This window comes from Canis aureus, chromosome 1 (assembly GCF_053574225.1).
Source record: "Canis aureus isolate CA01 chromosome 1, VMU_Caureus_v.1.0, whole genome shotgun sequence".
Classification (NCBI taxonomy): Eukaryota; Metazoa; Chordata; class Mammalia; order Carnivora; family Canidae; genus Canis; species Canis aureus.
Genome location: NC_135611.1, coordinates 66,996,210 through 67,016,256, shown reverse-complemented (window position 1 = coordinate 67,016,256; position 20,047 = coordinate 66,996,210). Strand labels below are relative to the sequence as shown.

Below are 20,047 nucleotides of genomic sequence, written 5' to 3'. Positions count from 1 at the left end.
AGGCTCCATGCTCAGTGAGGAGTCTGCTTGAGGATTCTCCTCTCCCTCTCTTCCACTCTCTGTCTCTTTCAAATAAATAAATAAATCTTAAACAAAGAAAATCATGAAAACAATATGTATTTGCTGTTGTTAGGTATAGTGTTTTTGTAAATGTAGATTAAATCCTGTTTGATGGTATTGTTGTTCTTCTCTATCCTTCTGATAATCTAATATGTTGATCAACTATTGAGAGACGGATATTGAAGTCTCCAAGTTATAAATGTGGGTTTGTCTATTTCTGCTTTCAGTTATATTTGTTTTTGCTTTACGTATTTACAACTCTGTTATTTGGTTTATACACATTTAGGATTGCTGTGTCTTCCTGTTAGATTGATCCTTTTATTATTATCTAATGTCTTTTTCTATTCCTAGTAATTGTTTTTTGTTCTGAAGTTTACCATAACTTTTGTTAATATAGCTACTTCTGCTTTTCTTTGATAAATGTTTGCATGATCTATCTTTTCTCATCCTGTTTTCTTTAAACCTGCCTATATTGTTACGTTTGAAGTGAATCTCTTGTAGGTAGCATATAATCAAGTCATGTTCTAAATCTACTGTGTCAACCTCTTTTTATTGATATATTTAGACTATTTACATTATATAACTATTGCTATATCAAGACTCAAATCTATCATTATATCTCTAGTTCTCCATTTAGTTACTAATTTTTGTTTCTCCAGCAGTGGATGGGGTGCACTGCTTCATTATTATCAGATGGGCTTACAAGTTCAGGCTCCCCCTTTGTCCTCTACTGACACATGAAGAGGAAGGGGTCTTCATTACTGCTGCTCAGAGTGGAAGTACTGGCTCCTCAGTAGGGCTTCATTGACACCGCTCTTGATGGGAGGGATGGTAGTGACTCATCACTATTACTCATATGACTTTATGCTAGGGAAGTGCCTCTTTCATTACACAGTAGTGAAAGTCCTGATTTTTCAGTAGACGTCTTGTGACATCACCCAAGTGGTGAGGGGGTAAGGCGCCTCAGTACTCCTGGACTGAGAAAGTCCAGACTCTCTCTACAAAGTTTCCCTTACAGGAGGTGGGGGATTATTACTAGCTTACAAAGATGTAAGTCCTGTCTCAACTCTGCCTTTTTTGATACCATCCCAGCAATGGGTGGGTGAGTATCTAATTATACTCATTAAGGGTGGGATTCTAAGGTCTCCACTCATCCTTTCCTGGAACCAAATTATTTTCTGTGGTGTAATGGTAATCATCAAAAAGTTTTCTTTCTTACTGGGCTGTTCCTCTCCTGATTATCTAGCTAGAGAGAACAAGATTTATTGAGGTTTTGTTTTGCTTTATTTTTGTCTGTACCCATTGGCATTCTAGGTTGCCAGCTTCTTTACCTTCTAGACTGGGATATATGAGGTTAGGAAAATTTATGACTGCTTCATTTTCCCAGAAATAGAAGTCCCAGCTAAAATCTTTTAATAAACCTTTACTGTAACCTTGAGATTAGTATGCCTGACACTCAATAAATATTTGTTGAATGGTTTAATAAATAAATATAATACATATGTACTATTCATGGAGCCCAGAAGCCCAGGCCCTATATCCTAGTATTATGAATTTTTCTTTCATAGTAGTTATTATTTTATAATCATGTATTTGTATGATGTTTTTATTAATATCTTACATTCTAGTATATTAAAAATTTCATGAAGATTGAGTCCACATGTCATTTACTCATCTTTATATTAGTAGCATTTACCGTAATTATTTTGTCTGGCATATAGCATGTATTCAGTTAGGTTTTTGAATAGATTAAAAAATGAATAATTTGATAAATATACAAATAAAGTGCCTTTCAGGGTGCTTTTTTGAATGTTTGAGCTGTAATAGTTACTTCTCAGCCAACTTCCATAAAAAGAAAGCACTTATCTTTTCCATTAGGAGTGACCATTCCTCCCAACTCTTTAAATTATGTCAGACATGTATACATAATAGGAATATTTATTTGGCACGTGGGTAAATAGATAAGGCGACTTACAGCCAGAGGTTACCAGCCAAAGTCATTAGTCATCCCAGACCCACCTCAGTTGGTCACTTCAAGGAATAAGGAGTTTAGTGTGTTGGTACCCTCATAACCCATCTGTGGCATACTAAGTTTTATTGGTACAGTTGGAAATAAAGTTCATTGCCATTCTCAATTCTCAAAATTTCTATCTTTTCTTCCACAATCTTCTATTTCTTAGAATGACTGACAAAGAAGTATCAATCTTTTATTCAGGGAAAATCCTACCCTCATCCATAAGAGCATACTTTTATCTTGGTCAAGAAAATCACACCAGTTTATAATAATATAACATTATACTGATTTGTTTGATTTTAACATCACATGGAATAATAACAATGATATCCATGATGGCTAATATTTGTTTATCCCTATATAGATGCCAGGTGCCTGATCCATATGCCTTTAAAAATTATCTTATTTGATCCTCAGAGTAACTATTTAAAGTAATATTGCAATTCTCATATTAAAGATAGGAAATTGAGGTACTATCTCCATTTTACAGATGAAGATATTGCCTGAGATCATACATCTATTAAATGTAGATCCTGGATTTGAATCTGACTCTAGAGAGGCATTCTTATCTGTGATATTTACCTAGTTAAATGCCTAGGAATGAATGGAGAGAGGAATTTTATGCATGCATTGGTGTCTGTATGTGTGTAGGTTTGATAGCTGTATCTCTTCAGCAGAGATCAAGATCAGCCCTGAAATCTCAATCTGCACTCTTACCTCTGCAACAGACTTCCTGGCTTTGGTGTTTCAAAGAAAAATATACGTCCTTCCACCCCTGAAATGTAAGATTTACAGGCACAGTGCAGCTTAATTTAAATAATGAAATATAAGTACCTTTCCCTCACCTTTTGGATGAGAGTCTGTTAACTGTCCCCCTAACTATATCTAGTCTCTCCTTTGTTTGTAGTAACAAAGGTCTTGGCTCTGAACACAATTGTCCATTTAAAGGACATTGCACATGTCTTCTGAAGTTTATTTTTGGCCATTTGATTAGTTTTGGACAGTGGGTTGTTAAGTATTCAATGTGTAGAATTTCTATTGCAAGCCACTAAAACAAAGGAAATGTCTATTGCAAGCCATCTCTCTTTCTCGTTTTTCTTTCTCACTAATTGAAATTTAGACATGGTAGTAGGAGCAGGAGCAGCCAACTTAGAACCTATGAGGGAAGTCTCATGTTGAAGAGGTAAGAACAGCAACATACAGAAAAGCTGGAACCAATAAAGACTGTAAATGTGAATCCTGATAAGTTAACACTGAATTACTATTTGAGAGAGAAGTATACATATTGTTTGTTTGTTTAAGCAGCTGTTTTGCAGTTAGTGTCAGCAGCTGAATTGAGCTTCTTGGGGTGGGTTCACAACCATTCATTATCTTGTTTCTCAGTGTAGAGAAAGATTTTTGGCTCAAACATAATCAATTAATATTACAGAGAAATCATTCGGCTAAGCTGAGCTGAATGGAAGTCAGTGGTTGCCTCAGAGTTTTTTCAACAATAATGGTTTATATAATAACAGGAGCTCTTCATGTTTTTATTTCCATCCAGAAGGAAGGAATAGTCTTCAGAAAGAGCGTAGTCACATTTCCTTTTTTATAGCACAGAAACTCATTTTTTTCTTACCTAAAATCTGTTCTATTAAATATCAAAAAAATTTTGGAGGCTTAGCCACAATTCTTCATGCCTAGCACTAGTGTCTACTAGCTTACTAGTTTTCCTTCTTTACCATTTGTATGTGCCTTCAATTTCTAGTTACCTAGAAAGTAAACTTCTCAAAGAAAATGAATCTTTTGTTTTTGTCTATTTAGTTAGTTGGTTGGCTCTTTGTATCTTATTTTTTGGTATTGTTCTCTGAATTGTACGGGATCTCAGTGGATGATAGTTACTAATTAATAAGATTGAATACTGGAAATTCTTCAATACTATGCCTGTTAGCTCAATTAAGTATGAAACTTTCCTCATTGTTCTCAATACTTTATAAAATTATGAGGACAGTGAACTCTTTAACATAGTGATTTAATATTTAGAATAGACTTTAGAATTCTATTGCGTTTTATAATTTCTCAGTCTGACTCTTTTGAACATAAAATTTAAAAACATCATTCTTTTTTTTAATTGAATTCAATTAGCCAACATATAGTATATCAACTTCAGCTATAGTTTTCAACAATTCATCAGTTGCATGTAACACTCCGTAAAAAATGCCATTCTTAAAAAATGATACTGAAATTTTATCTGTTGCAGATTTATTTTAATGACAAAAGAAAAATAACTTGATCTCCAAAAATAAATTATATTAAGTCACATAACTATATAATGATGTTAATCAGTGTTTATTTTTAAAATTTTACAAAAAAGCAAAGGGGGAAAATAGAGAAAGAGAGAGAGACAAATCAAGAAACAGGCTCTTAATTATTCAGAACAAACTGATGGCTATCAGAGGGGAGGAGAGTCAGGTGGGGGTGGGGTGTAAGTCAAATGGGTGATGGGGATTAAGGAGGGCACTTATTGTGATGAGCCAGGGTCATATATGGATGGAAGTGTTGAACTACTATATTGTACATATGAAATGAATACAACACTGCATGTTAATTAACTGGAATTAAAATAAAAACTTAAAAAAATAAAATCTTTACTCATTGAATAAAACTATAGACATTTTGAGTAGGGACTTTATAATGCATATTGTACTTTACAGAAGGACTTGAATAAGTTTAATATATTTTGAAGACAATATAGATCTTTAATCTTCTCTCTTCACCTATCAGTTATTTTTTTTAATTCTTCAGTAAATCAGAAAACAGGGGAAGGGAAAGCAGGGCAAACAAAAAGAAAGAAAGAAAGAAAGAAAGAAAGAAAGAAAGAAAGAAAGAAAGAAAGAAGAGAAGAGAAGAAATCTGCAGTGTAAGTCATATACACCACTTTACAAATATAAGTGGCATGAGTTTCAACACTGCATTTCCACCAAATAGAGACATTGAATACTCTCCATATCTGATTATCAATGTACTTCTGGGAATCCAGGATCCCACTCTCTGTTACAAATGACTAGACATATTAAAAAGAGAATGCAAACACTGTGCAACTAATGCGAGATTGATGCGGTACAAATTTTTCACAAAGATAAAAGCATCACTCCCATATAAACATAAGATGAACACATGAAAGATTTTATTAAAATCACTAAATGAGAGAACCACATGTGCAAAAATACAATCAGAAATACTGAAATGAATTTTCCAATATTCAGACCTGATTATCATCCTTAAATATGTAGTGTTTAGGGCTATCTTTTCTATAAGGCATAGGTCAATTTTATGTATGGTGGAAAAATTTATTTTTATTTCAATGGAAAATAATCACTCATTATGATAGCTAAATATCACTTAAATTTCTGTCAATTTTCTCTAAGTCAATTAAATGTCATTCAAATCTGCATATCTCTATAGACTCAGACCATTTCTAAAAGGTCTACTAGATGATATTCAGCTCTCCACTAAAAGGACAACTATTATTCTTTTTTGCTCTTTACAAGTCTTGGACAAATTTTTTATTTCTCTTCTTTTAAGATTTTATTTATTTATTTGACAGAGAGAGAGAGAGCACACAAGCAAGGGGAGAGGCAGGCAGAGGGAGAAGGAGAAGCAGCCCCCACCCCCCATGGAGCAGGGAGCCTGATGTGGGGCTCAATCCTGGAACCCTGGGATTGTGACCTGAGCCAAAGGCAGACCTTAACCGACTGAGCCACCCAGGTGCCCCTTGGACAACTTTTTTTCTGACAAGCTTTAACAGAGTCTTGACATAATGGTGTATAGTAAAGGGTTAACTCTGCAGTCTTCAGATGTTCAAACTCTGCACAATCTAAAGAAAGGAAGGGTTGGCCTTTGGCTCCTTTGGAATATCCTGCCTGATAAGAGTTTATACTTTGGAACTTGGGCTATTATAGATAGCTTATGTTAATGATGTGACTTAGGGTAAACGCCAGTCACTGTTTTGCTGGGGTCCTGAGCCATGCCGTATTACTTTGACCTCTGAGGGGAGTCCTGAACATTGAGCAGTTAGGGTCAGTCACATGGAGACTCCATGCCTATTTGATTGACCTCTAATAAAATCCCTGGACACTGAGGCTCACATGAACTTCCTTCGCTGGCAATAATTTGTATATGCTGCCATCCACTAGTAGAATTAAATTTTGTTCATGTGATTCCATTGGGAGGAGACAACTGGAAACTTGTCTCCTGGACTCTGCCCTCTGTGCTTTTTTCCTTTGCTGATCTTAATCCGTATCATTGGTCTCTAATAAACTTTAGCTGTAAGTACAACAGCTTTGCTGAATTCCATGAGTCCTTCTAGTAAGTTGTCAAACCTGAAGGTGGACGTAAAGACCTCTGATATAGGGACGCCTGGGTGGCTCAGTGGTTGAGCGCCTGCCTTTGGCCCAGGGTGTGATCCTGGAGTCCTGGGATCGAGTCCCACATCAGGCTCCCTGCATGGAGCCTGCTTCTCCCTCTGCCTGTGTCTCTGCCTCTCTCTCAGTGTCTTTCATGAATAAATAAATAAAATCTTAAAAAAAAAGACCTCTGATATAAATGGATAGACTTCATTTTTGCTGGACATTCAGGCAGCTATTGAAGGAGGCTCTTAGAAGTGAGAAGCTGAGAAACTGAGCTTATTTTTTTCATGTTAATGTAGTGTTTATAGGAATGGCCGAATGTCCCAGACTTCAGTCACAGATTTCTGGAGTTGATCATGGAGGATGTTGTGTAGACTATTTAGGCAGTCTCTGTACATCTCCCCAACTGATATTCTCCAAGATGACTCTCCATTGAACTCACTCTCCCCTTCCCAGCTGGCCTCCCAAAAGATAGCTTGAAATTCTTCTATTCTATACTTTGAAGCATAAATTCTGTGACTTTCTTCTTTAGGACCTGGCTTTTACTTCTCTCAGTAAGAAACAGCTCTTATAAATCTAAAGATTTGACTTACAAAACTAATTTTTTTCCTGGTATGGCACAAAGTGTACATTTTGGAAATAAAAAATAGGACATTGGATTTTTTTTCATCTTTGCAATTTAAAAAAAAATCCTATTTTTTTGCAACCAGACCGGCCATTCCTTTATGTCATGTGGTGAGTCTTCCTTGTCTACAATCTACTATATGATCATCTCCCATTATTTGATTCTTATATTCACATAAAAGGATTTTGGCAGTTGTGAAATACAGAAAAAACAACAACAAACCATTGTCCCCATCCAAGAAAATCTGTCTTTTCAGGACTATGATCTCCCCAATACTGCAATAGTCTTTGGATCTCAGAACTAAATAATGACTAAATCTCTTTCCTTGACTGGGGAAATAAACTTCATGTCTTGGCTTTCATGGTGGAAGAAATGCCGAGAAGAATCCAGTTACTGATGAGGTATTATTTCCTTAAGTTTACTACTCAGCTTTAGAACATTTTTACTTTTGCTTTTATAGAAATCACTGGTTGGCAAAGTCAAATGTTACTAGTGTGAAATGGCTGCCTTATTGTTCCTACAAAGATTTTTAGTTTCATGGCAAGTTTCATCCTAAATAGGCTCTATTGACTTTCCCCTGGAACACTCAAGGGAACACTTTTTGAGAGTCATGTTCCCATGTCACACAACTCTGAGGATGCCATTTACCTCCATGTAAGTTGAGCTATAAGTAGTTTTATCATGGGGAAAACCTATGCTGCAAGGAGTGGCCCAGAACGTATGTCAGTTGTTTGACAGATTGATTTGTTAGAAAGGACAACTGTGACAGGTGTTTTGAAACATTTTAAGACTGTTTAAGACTTGATGTAGAAAATTAAGTTGGGGGGTGGGGTACCTGCCTGGCTCTGTTGGAAGAGCATGTGACTCTTGATCTCAGAGTTGTGAGTTTGAGCCCATGTTGGGTGTAGAGATTACTTAAGTAAATAAAATATAAGGGGAAAAAAAGGAATTGTTTACTGTATTATTCCAGTGGCTAAAAATAGTTCTAATGTGCATATCCTCCAGGACTGCATATTGAACTTACTAACATGCAGAGGTTTATAACAGTGAGAATTGCTCAAAAGTAGAGTAGTTTACCTTGAAATAATTGGAATTCAATCAGTGAAAGTGTTCAGATATGGTCCGGACAACTACTTGGTAGAGATACTCTACAGACTTAGTCATTGTAATAACGTCAAGAGGATAAGATGGCATGAAAGCTCCTGTCTGACAGTGAAACTCAGTGAGGCAAGAGATCACTAGAACTAGCTGCACTGTGCTTAGGGATGCAAATGAAACTGAAACTCATCCTATGGCTGTCATCCAGCTACACGAAGTTGTGATTGTTATCAAGTTAAGGGTTTTATGCCTCAATTCAGACAGATGCTCTCGGGGGAAAAAAAAAGATGGGTTCAGGGAGTCTGTATTCTTCTTTATAACTAAGCCTTTGCAGCAAATTATCTTGATCTGAGGATTAAAAATCTTTAGAAATATTAAATAAATAAATAAATAAATAAATAAATAAATAAATAAATATCAACCAAGGAGGCTTAAAACAAGTTAAGTCATAGTGTGGGACTGGGCTGGAAGTGATTCATACCTGGCATGCCATCTTCAACTAATGCACAGTCACCTGGAACTTCATGTTGAGGAGGGTTATTAGACCTCACGTGGATACAGCTGGAAATGTGCCATGGGTGATTAATGCTCAGAAGGGAAAATTCTATATCTAGAATATAGTCTAGATATCTGCCATCTCTCTCATGCAGAATACTTGGCACTCTAGTTAGATAGAACTCTTGGCATTCATCTCCTAGGGCACTTCACCTGCTCACGGCTTTGGACCTTTGCTATGTAGGTTCAAAAACTCAAAGCATCCAGGGTCAATTTGGTTCAAGCACTGCCTCATACAATAAAAGATTATAATGTACAAATTAGAATGCCAATGTAATAATTTTCAATTAGGACAATTACTGTCAAGTTGATTAAAATTCCTGTGTTTTTTAGTCAGGGCATTCAGGCTGCTGGTGACATTGAGATAGATGAGTTAATAATACTGCATAAGACTTAGTGGATTAGTTTATAACTTTCTTTTTCCAGTGTGTTCAAATTTCATCCTAACTTTCTAACTTCCTAGGTCTACATCCTGGCTCCTTGCACTGACTATGGATATGTACTTACATATGTACTCAATGGTTTAGGACAAACTATCTTGGTGAAGGTCCAATTTCTTTTGTTTTCCCAATCCATTATGGACTGGTACTTTAATAAAATGCAATATAAATGAATTATTGTAAAAATGATATTAAAAAATGAAAGACATACAAAATACAAGCATATTCTTTACTATTTAATTCTGTTGACATAAAATGACTTCAAAATTCTTTAAAAAGTTTCTAAAACTTTATTATCTAAATCATATTTCATAAGCAGAATACTTAATGAGGTACTCAATGCTAATGAACTTAAGGAGAATTTATAATACATTGGAGCTTAATTTTTATGCATTTGATGAACACATTATAGTGCATTGGAGCCCATGTATAATCAATTCAATCAGTATATTTATATTCATTAAATGAGATGAAGAGAACAGGTTTATTATTTTAAATGGCTACAGAGGTCTGTCATAGCTATATTTAATATCTAGGATATAAAGCAAAGGTAATTAAATTAAAATATATACAACATACTTGAAACCAAGTTCTTTGTAAATTATAAGCCAGTTCTCAATGCAACATTGTTTATGTAAAAAAAATTACAATACTATTTATGATATCATTTTGAGGGTTAAAAATGGGTAAAATGTGGGGATAATTGGTCAATAGCAGTGTCAGGAGATGTAGAACCACTGATTTGTTTCATCATCATAGGGAAATATTTCATCGATGTGTAGGAGGGATATTCATTTCATATATACACATCCCAAATCCCTTTGCTCTGATAATTGTTAGAGTCACAATGATGACTTCTATCCTAATACCCAACTTGCAAACTCTCATTACAGTTTTATTGAATCTCTTAAATTGCTCTGCCATTAAACAAGCATCAAGTTTTTCGCTAGCATAGGAAACTATGCATTTTTGTTCCTCAGCCACTAAAACTTATTTAGTGTTCATTTAAATGCCACACACACTCACACAGAGTGGTTGAAAAATGGACATTTTCTGGTTTCTGGCCTCACTATTATTTTAATCTGCTATATTGGCTCTCAGGTTTCAGCCTTTCCAACCTATTGTGGTTTTCATTGCTTTTCCACGTATATACTTATTTTTTAAAAAAGATTTATTTATTTACTTTTAGAGAGAGAGAGAGAGCACAAATGGAGCAGTGGCAGAGGGAGAGGAAGAGAGAGAATCTCAAGCAAACTCTTCCCCCAACACACACACTGAGTGTGGACCCCGATGCAGGACTTGATCTCACAACCCTAAGATCATGACCTTAGCCAAAACCAAGAGTTGGATGCTTGACCACTGCACCACCCAGGCATCCCTCCATGTTTATTCTTTTTAAGACTCACCAACATTTACTAGCGTATTCCTGCTTTTAAGCTTGACTTCCTGCATAGCACTTAAATTCCCTCTTCATAAGAAGAACCCTATATTTTTATAGGTGAGAGGGAGTACACCTTAATTTTTCTTAGTGTGGCTATCATTTTCCTTATTACCTGATGCCCATGTTTTGCCCTCTTTATATTGATATTTTGGCAATGGCTTAAGAGAATTTGTATGACCTTGCAATATCATTTCCTGTCAACGTTCAGATTTCTCTGTGGCATATGCAATGTAAACTGGTAGGATCCAACCCTAGTAAAATTATGTTTGTTTTTTCATGCCTATTTATTTCCACACTGCTATTCTACTATCATGCTCATCTATTTTTAGACATATTCTTCATATAGTGGGAATAACTTTGCTCTGCAGGGGATAGAGACAGTCTTTTTATGGAATACAAGGCATGAAAATGTCTCTTACAGCCATAGGTCACTTCAAGTTTTAATGCCTATGGTAAACTACCTAGAGATTCATTTGGAAAATTGAACTTATCACCTAATGGTCTCTGAATGCCTTATCAAGCACCAAGCCTAGGGACAGCATTGCTAGTAAGATTATTTCACACTTACCTGTTTCCTTTGTGGGAATGCGTCTTGGTAGTTTACACAATCCTAAAGCAAAGAAAGAGTAATCACACCTGTGTATGAGGAGCAAAGACACATCTTCACTGGCAATCCCAACCTGACATGGCTCTACATACATTATCATACAATATCAATCAAATTTGTACATGTGATTTCTTAGCTCTTCTACACCTAGCTCAGATTATCTCAAGAGTGCTACCCTTAAGCTCGGCAATATAAAAATGGTAAACTTAATGGTAAAGTGGGAAACTCAACAAGTAAGGGATTCAGATTATAGAATTACCCATTCTAATATGCCCTGTCTAGCTAATCTTGTATATGCTTGTACATTTGCTATTAAACATACCAAATGAGGGCAGCTCCAATGGTGCAGTGGTTTAGCGCTGCCTGCAGCCCAGGGTGTGATCCTGGGGATCCGGGATCGAGTCCCCCTTCAGGCTCCCTGCGTGGTGTCTGCTTCTCCTTTTGCCTGAGTCTCTGCCTCTCTCTCTCTGTGTCTCTCATAAAAAAATAAAATCTTTAATAAAAAAATAAAAAATCTTTTAAAAAAACATACCAAATGAAAACATAACTCATGCAAAAGCTTTGGTTGACTAAGCCTTCTACTACATTCACAATAATTTATTGTCATTTTACAGTAAAACTAATTCAACATATAATATTTCATATATTCATATAGTTCATATATCAACATAAAAAATTCAACACTTTATATATTTCATATATTCAACATATAATAATTCAACATAGAATTCAACATTCACTAAGGCTCTATCTACTAAGTGGCAAAAACTGTATTGCTGGTTGTGTGTAATGTGAGGATGGGTATAAATATAGTTAAGAGATACCTCTAGAAATTCATGATAAATTTTAAAATAGACATAATATTAATGGGTAGAAAATGATATCCCGATAACAGACTGTGTTAATAATCACACAAGGGCTATTATGGAGATACATGCAAACTGCTTTAGAGAACAGAGGGGAGAATTAATTCTCACATAGGTGTAGGAATCAAGAAAGACTTCAGGGCAGCCTGGGTGGCTCAGCGGTTTAGTGCCTCTTTCAGCCCAGGGCCTGATCTTGGAGACCGGGGATCGAGTCCCACATCGGGCTCCCTGCATGGAGCCTGCTTCTCCCTCTGCCTGTGTCTCTGCCTCTCTCTCTCTCTCTCTCTCTCTCTGTGTCTCTCATGAATAAATAAATAAAGTTAAAAAAAAAAAGACTTCGAAGAAGATGATGGATATGAGCTGAATCTTTAGGATTGGCTGAACTTTGAGTGGTGTGGGGGTAAGGGGGGAAGTGAGTGGCCTGGTAGGGCAGGGGAAGGAAGTGGGGGAATGGAGGGAATGGGTACATCTTGAGTAAAGAGAAAAACAGCCTCTAAACAACATAATTTTTTAACTTTTTATAGGAAATGGAAGAAAATCAATTGTTTTGACTGTTCCAATGTGATCATAGCATTGCTCGTATGGATTGTCAAATAAGGGATGAGCTCATAAAAGGATATTAATGTGTCATTTTTATTGAGCAAAGTAGCATTACAGAAAAGGTGATTTCAAAGGCACATGGCTCTTTCATTACAGCCTTCAGGGGCAATGTTTGATCACTGAAAACAGGCTGCTTTGTTCCAGCTTTCTCTGATGTTTGGCATTATCCCGAATACATATGCTCTGACTTGGAAAGAATCGGTCTATAAAGATTTAATAGATTCAAGATTTGCATATTCAAAATACATGTCATGGTTAAAATGAAATGAAAACGATATTAAAATCTACATCTGTATTATACATAAACATGGTGTTCGGGCATATCTCAGCAAATTTTTAAAAGGCAATTACATATGTTATATTTGCTTATTCTGAGATCATGAAAGTTGGCTATTTTAAAAATTAACCATTTTATATTTTCACTGAGGAAAAAATATATTGTAGGAGACATTATGTTGGTGATAGCGAAGGAAACCCTTCAAGTTTCAAGGATTTGAGATTTACTGTATGTTCTTGTCACCTTTCATGGACCTAGTGTTTGAGTCAGTGACCACTTTGTTCATTAAAAATGAATTAACAGCATTGGGGCGCCTGGGTGGCTCAGTGGTTGAGCATCTGCCTTCGGCTCAGGGCGTGATCCCAGGGTCCTGGGATCGAGTCCCACATGGGCTCCCTGCAGGGAGCCTACTTCTCCCTCTGCCTGTGTCTCTGCTTCTCTCTGTGTCTCTCATGAATAAATAAATAAAACCTTTAAAAAATGAATTAACAGCATTCTTGGTTTAGAAAAAATAAAAAGTCACAAATAATTAAGGATAAATGTAAAAGATTAGTATTTGCATGAGGTTCTTTTCCTTATATGGCTGAAAGAAGTGACTTCTTCTTCTTCTTTTTTTTTTTTTTCAAAAGGAGGAATTCTTGGAAGGAGACCTAAGAGTCAAAAGCTTTTCATGTGGTGACTAAAACTCACAGAATTATCTCTTCATAGAATCCTCTGACTTCTACTCCTGTAAACTGACATGTAATCTCACATACATTCATCTTTTAATTTTGAATTCCAATGGAACCTTTGAGGGAAAGGCAGGAATCCAAGACAGTCAGTTTGATGTATGTTGCTCTCATTGCGTTGAAATTAAGCCTGATGGGCTTCAGCTAATAATATTCTACTTCATGTGACAAAGAAATAGCTTACCATGTCACTTCCCTACTTAAAATCTTACCTTTTCCCCATCCCTACTTATAACATCTTCCGCCTCAATGACACTAAATGCTTTTGTATGGCATGTCCTTCCCTTTCTGGGTAGTTTTGCAACAGTCTCAGGACAAAGACATTTTCAGTTATACATTTGTGGCCCAGATCACTGCTTCGCAAATGCTACTGTATTTATGTGTCGTCTGGAGATTTTGTTAAAAATGTGGATTCTCATTCAGCAGATCTGGGGTCTGGCCAAGATTCTAACATGCTCCCAGGTGAAACAGTAGACCACACTTTGGATAGCAAGCACCCATACGTCCTCTCGTTAAATTGGTATTAGTTCCTGGATCACGATGACTGAAAATTTAGATTCTGACTTTGAGGTTGCATCAGACTTTGACCTTTTTATTTATTGGTAATCTCGTAAAGATGCAGTGTGATCTGGACTTCCTTTCCTTTTCTAGTCTCCTTTTTTATCCCATTCCTACTTTACATTCGAGGTATAACAAACGACTTGAAATTTCCAGGATGTATCAGGCTCTTTCACATCTTGGTACCTTTTCAAATACTATTTCCTCTGCCTGTCTCAACATCTTGTGTTGCTTCCTTTAAAACTAAGCTCAGCTAGGGGTACCTGGGTGGTGCAGTCGGTTAAGCATCTGACTCTTGGTTTCAGCTCAGGTAGTGATCTAAGGGTCATGGGATCGCCCATGCACCCAGCCCACAGCGGGCTCCACTCTGGGTACAGAGTCTGCTTGAGAGTTTCTCTCCCTCTCCTTCTGCACCCACCTCCACCTCGCATGCTCTCTCTCTTTCTCAAATAAATAAATAAATCTTAAAAAAAAAAAAAACTCAGCTCAGCTGTAGTCTCCTCCAGTAATCCTTCCCTAGTCTCTTTACCCTGTAATTAAATACTTCCCATAGTCTCCTACAATGCCCTGTATTTCCTAGGTTATAACTTTTTTATAATCTATTGTAGTGTATGCGTACTTATGTGCTTGCTTCAAGACAGGGCTCCTTGGGAGGAAGAGATTATGCACTTTATCTCTGTTACCTACTGCCAGTAACAATGCCTGAAACATAGTAGGTTTCCATTAAAGTTTGCTGACTGAATGAGGAAGGACAGTTGATGTGTTGTAGTTATGCAATAACACAATGCAGTATTTTCTTTCATGAAGTTTGAATTGTGGGTAATAAAAACTAGAGTCATAAAAAGTTAAATACAGGATGAAATAATACTGAAGATATAAAACGTTAGTACATGATTAATTGCCAAATGAGGATCATAGAAAATAACTCTTCTAAGTTCATTGGAAGAAAATGGCACTACAGATTTATTACTACGTCTTTAATATCCCGGTTGTTCCACAAAAGGTTTGAGATAGCTGACAGCACTATGTATGGGAGCTCATAAAAGACATAAACACATATAGAGTTGAGGGAATAGTATTAGAAAAGAAGGGAGCTATGGAAGTACATACCCAGAACTGGAGGAGTGGATATACTAGCATATTTACAAAAATGGTCCTCATTAAATAGTGGGCAGTAAGGATGGTGTGCTGGACTTCCATTCCCACTCTCCATCTTAGAGGCTGACTTCTGTGGTGGCATCCGCAGCTCCCTCGTCCTCTGGCTTCTGGCTGAATTTGGCCAAAGGAGGATACCCTGGCAGAGGATCAAGCGGAGGGAGAGGGGTGAGGTCAGGATACTTATTTTCTTGTGCTACCTAGAACTGACTGTGCCTCTGTGTAAATTGCCCCTTTGTTAAAATCTCCTTAAATTATTCTAATTTGAGTGTGGCCCCTGCTCCCTGTTGACACTCTGATATAATCATGGAGTTGTTTAATGCTAGATTGGATGCCAGGCTTAATAACTTTTATGATATAACCATTAATGCTACAAAAATCTTTTATGTATCAGGTAAGAGTCTATGAGGAAGGGGTTCAATAGAGAAGAATTCGGAAAGCAAACTTACCTGAAATCTCATATTTCTATTGTTCACATCTTAGTGTGGTAAAGAGGATATATATCATATTTGAGGTAGGGAAAAATGGATATGTTTAAATCTCCAGTTTTGTAATTATTTTTTTACATCAGCCTTTCATTTACTGTTCAGTTGTAAAGTAATAATATCTTAGAAGTGTAGTTTTGGGGTTGTTCCGTTTTTACTTGGGGGTAGAGCATCCAGAGTTTTGGCCTCTCTTCTTTACTGTTGCTCATTTTCTGGTTATTTCACTGCTCACTCTTCTTCCATCAGGAGATACATAAGGAAAATAAAGGGATGAAGCTTAGCTTTCGTGTCTATGATAAGAGGTTTATTAGGAAAGAGATTGAAATTCTGAACTAAAATGAAGATTTTCAGTTTATCTGGGCTGGTCTGCCCCCTATTGCCATAAAGATACCAAGAGATGTTTCCAACTTGTCAAAAATCAAGAGATAAAATGGACAGAAAGTCTTATATTTATGATGATGAAGAGAAAGAGGTTTAATAAATAGATGTGATGCTCTTAATATAAGGCCCTGGTGTATGGACTCTGATTTTGGATCTTGGATTGTATTACAACCTTGTTTGCAATACATACTTAGATTATTGTTGACTCATATGGGCCTAATTCTGTGACCCAGCAAAAATAGATCATAAATCCCAGCCATGGAAGACATGTTTGTAGTCTGACCTTGGAATGATGAGCTAAAGGTGCTGAGGAAACCATAAATCTAATTTACAATAATAACAAAAATAAGGTTGTTTATACTTTGCCCAGTGGATGGAGTGAAAATCTAATATTTTTCTTGGTACATGCTGTACCTTTTGCCAAGTTTGATTAAATTTCTGTTTAGTAGGTAGCTAGAAGAGGAACTGAATAAAAACACTTTATATGAGGCTTCAGACTCCTACTTTGTTCTTTCTTATTAACTTCTCTTTTAAAAAGCTGTTTTAACTCTTTCTTTTTTTTTAAGGTTCCATTTATGAAATGTTTGGAAATGAATGCTGTTTGTCAACAGGAGAAGTGATTAAAATTACTGGTCTCAAAATTAAGAAGATCATAGCTGAAATTTGTGAGCACATTGAGGGTTGTGAGTCTCTACAACCATTTGAGCTGCCTATGAATTTTCCAGGTACTGTATATTGCAACCATTTCACATTTGTAAAACTATTGTTAATATACATCTATACAATTGAAAATAATAAAAAAAGTGGTAGCTTTTTTTCACTCTAGGGTAATGGGTGAAAAAAATTAGAATTCTTTATATATATTTTTTACATCTACAGTATTATATGAGTTTCAGATGTGCAATATAGTGATTTAACAGTTCCATACATTACTCAGTGCTCCTCTTGACAGGTGTCCTCTTAATCCCCTTCACCTATTTCATCCATCCCCCCACCTCTACCTCCCCTCTGGTAACTATCAGTCTTATTCTCTATAGTTAAGAGTCTGTTTTTTGCTTTTTCTCTTATTTCTTTGTTTCACTTGTTTTATTTTTTAAATTCCACATATGAGTGAAATCATATAGTATTTGCCTTTCTTTGACTTATTTCACTTAGCATAATAATTTCTATATCCATCCATGCTGTTGCAAATGGTAAAATATCATCCTTTTTATGGCTGAATAATATTCAAATACAAATATATATATATATATATATATATATATATATATATATATATATATCCCAGTATATGTACACTACATCTTATTTATCCATTTATCAATCAATAGACACTGGGGCTGATTCCATAGTTCCATAGTTTGGTTATTGTAAATAATACTTCAGTAAACATAAGGGGTGCATGCATTTTTTGGAATTGGTATTTTTGTATTCTTTAGATAAATACAGTAGTGGAATTCCTGGATCACGTGGAAGTTCTATTTTTAATTTTTTGAGGGAACTCCATACTGTTTTCCACAGTGGCTGCATTAATTCACATTCCCACCAATATTGCAGGAGGGTTCGTTTTTCTCCACATTAGTGATTTTAATGACCAATAGAAGACAAATATTTTCTCTCCTTTTAATAAATATCCCTTACTTAGAACTTACTGGCAAATACTGTTAGCGAATACTTAATGAGTTCTAACAGTATGCATTACTTGTTATTCTAGTGAAAATGGAGAAATCAAAGATATTTTCTAAAATTATGTAGGACTAATAGCTCTTAAAAATATATAAGCTCTTTGTTTCTATTGCAAATATTTTAGCTCCCTGGATAATTGCTAAACTTCACAGTCTAATCTTATTGACATGTCTTGTTGTTCTTCTTTGTCTAGTTAATTCTACTCACCCTTCCAAAAATAGCTCAAATATCATAGCTTAATATCTTCTGGAATACTTTTGCTGATGCCCTAACCTACTCTAGATATCTCTTTTTTATGTTCCCATAATAACTTGATCACCAATAGCACGTACCTTATTGGGTAGTCATTTTCTTATTTGTCTTATTCTCTAGACCAGGGGTTGGCAAATGTTTTTTTTAAAAGACACAGATAGTAAATATTTTAGACTTTGTCACCAGATGATTGCTGTCACAGCCGTTTCACTCTGATGCTATAACATGAAGGATGCTATAGATGGTACATAAACCGATGAACATGGCTGTGGTTCAATAAACATGTATCTACAAAAATAGGTGGCCAGCAGAATTTGGCCTGTGAACTATAGTTTGGTGACTTCTCCTAAGATTAAATTTTTTGACATGTGAAGTATAACATATATGACTTTGTATATCTAGTATCAAGCACTTATTCAGTAGTCATTTATTTGAATGGATGATTGAGTGAATAAATGGTTAGTGGAGGAGAAAAGTCTAGTAAACACTTACAGTATGATGTGATTCATGGTGTGACTGTAATATGCATGGGTTCCTGAAGAAGAAGCAGGGGGAGGAGGAGCAGCAGGAGGAGGAGGAGAAACATGCATGGGTTCCATGAGAGTCTTGATAAGGAATATCTAACTCTAGTTGGTCATGTTTCAGAACATGGCTTGGGAGTCATTATTTATATTTGAATTCCAACTCTGCCACTTGTTACTTGCATAACCTTGCCAAGTGTCCTACTCTCCTCTCATGTAAAATGGGAATAATAATACTTTCTATCTTCTAGTGTTTCGGGGAGGATTGAATATTGAAATATATTTAAAGTGCTCAGAATGGTACTTGTCTTATAGAAAAGGCTATAAAAAGTGTCAGGTTTTGTTACCTTTATTATCATTGGTGGATTCAAGGTTTTCAAAGCTTTTGAAAGGATGTTATACTCGAGCTCAGGTTTGGAGAATGAAAATAAATTAGAGAACATTCTTCCAGATTCTCCAATATCTTCTTCCTTTCAACTGGAATCTTACCCATTGTTCAATTCTGTTTAACTCCTTCCTTACCTGCCATCTTTTACAGAAATAGTTCTCAAACTTGACTGTATACTGGAATCACCTAAGGAGATTTAAAGTATCCTGATGCTCAGACCACTTGCCTACGATATTCTGATTTATTTAGTCTGGAATGAAGTCTGGTTACCAAAGTTTCTTAAGGATACTAGCGTGATATTAATGAGCAGTCAAGGTTGCAAACCATTGCTTTATGAGAAGCTTTCCCTAAGTATTCCAGTTGGATGTAACAATTCCTTTTTTGAATAACTACAGTCTTTCACGTCATAATGATTGCATTTATCACATTTTGAATATAATTGAAGTTATTTGTATGCTTGTCTTTTGAAGACCAACTGCTTAACAGATTACAACGTTGCTGACAACAAAATCTGAATCTCATTTACTGGAATAATCGCCACAGTGTTTAGGAGAAGATGTACATAATAAATAATTAGTAAGTTAAAATAATCAGAATCTTCTAGTAGAAGGAGTATCTCTTGTGAGAGTAGTGAAAACACTTAGCTTTTTTTGGGGAATATATATTATATATTTATTATAGGGAGTTAGATTACATGATTATGGAGATTGGTAAATCCAAAATCTGCAGAGCCAAATTTCCCTCTAAAACATTTAGCTTTTGACTAACAGTTTAATTTAGGGAGTTGCTATTTAGAATAAGTTTTGAGTTTTCAGTTGACATGATAAGTTTGTATCAACTGAGCACAATTAGAAAAATTTATTTACAAAACTAGTTTTAATGTAAGAATCAGGGATTACATGTAATGGAGTGGAGGAATAAA

General features: G+C 35.7%; 1 protein-coding gene across 1 annotated transcript in view; it reads left to right on the top strand.

Moving 5' to 3' along the window:
• THEMIS (thymocyte selection associated) overlaps positions 1-20,047 on the top strand; it is a 176,624-nt gene that overhangs the window by 29,265 nt on the left and 127,312 nt on the right. Inside the window, exon 2 of the mRNA XM_077902634.1 lies at positions 16,845-17,003. Coding sequence (XP_077758760.1) covers positions 16,845-17,003 — 159 coding nt within the window. The remainder of the gene's footprint in view (positions 1-16,844; positions 17,004-20,047) is intronic.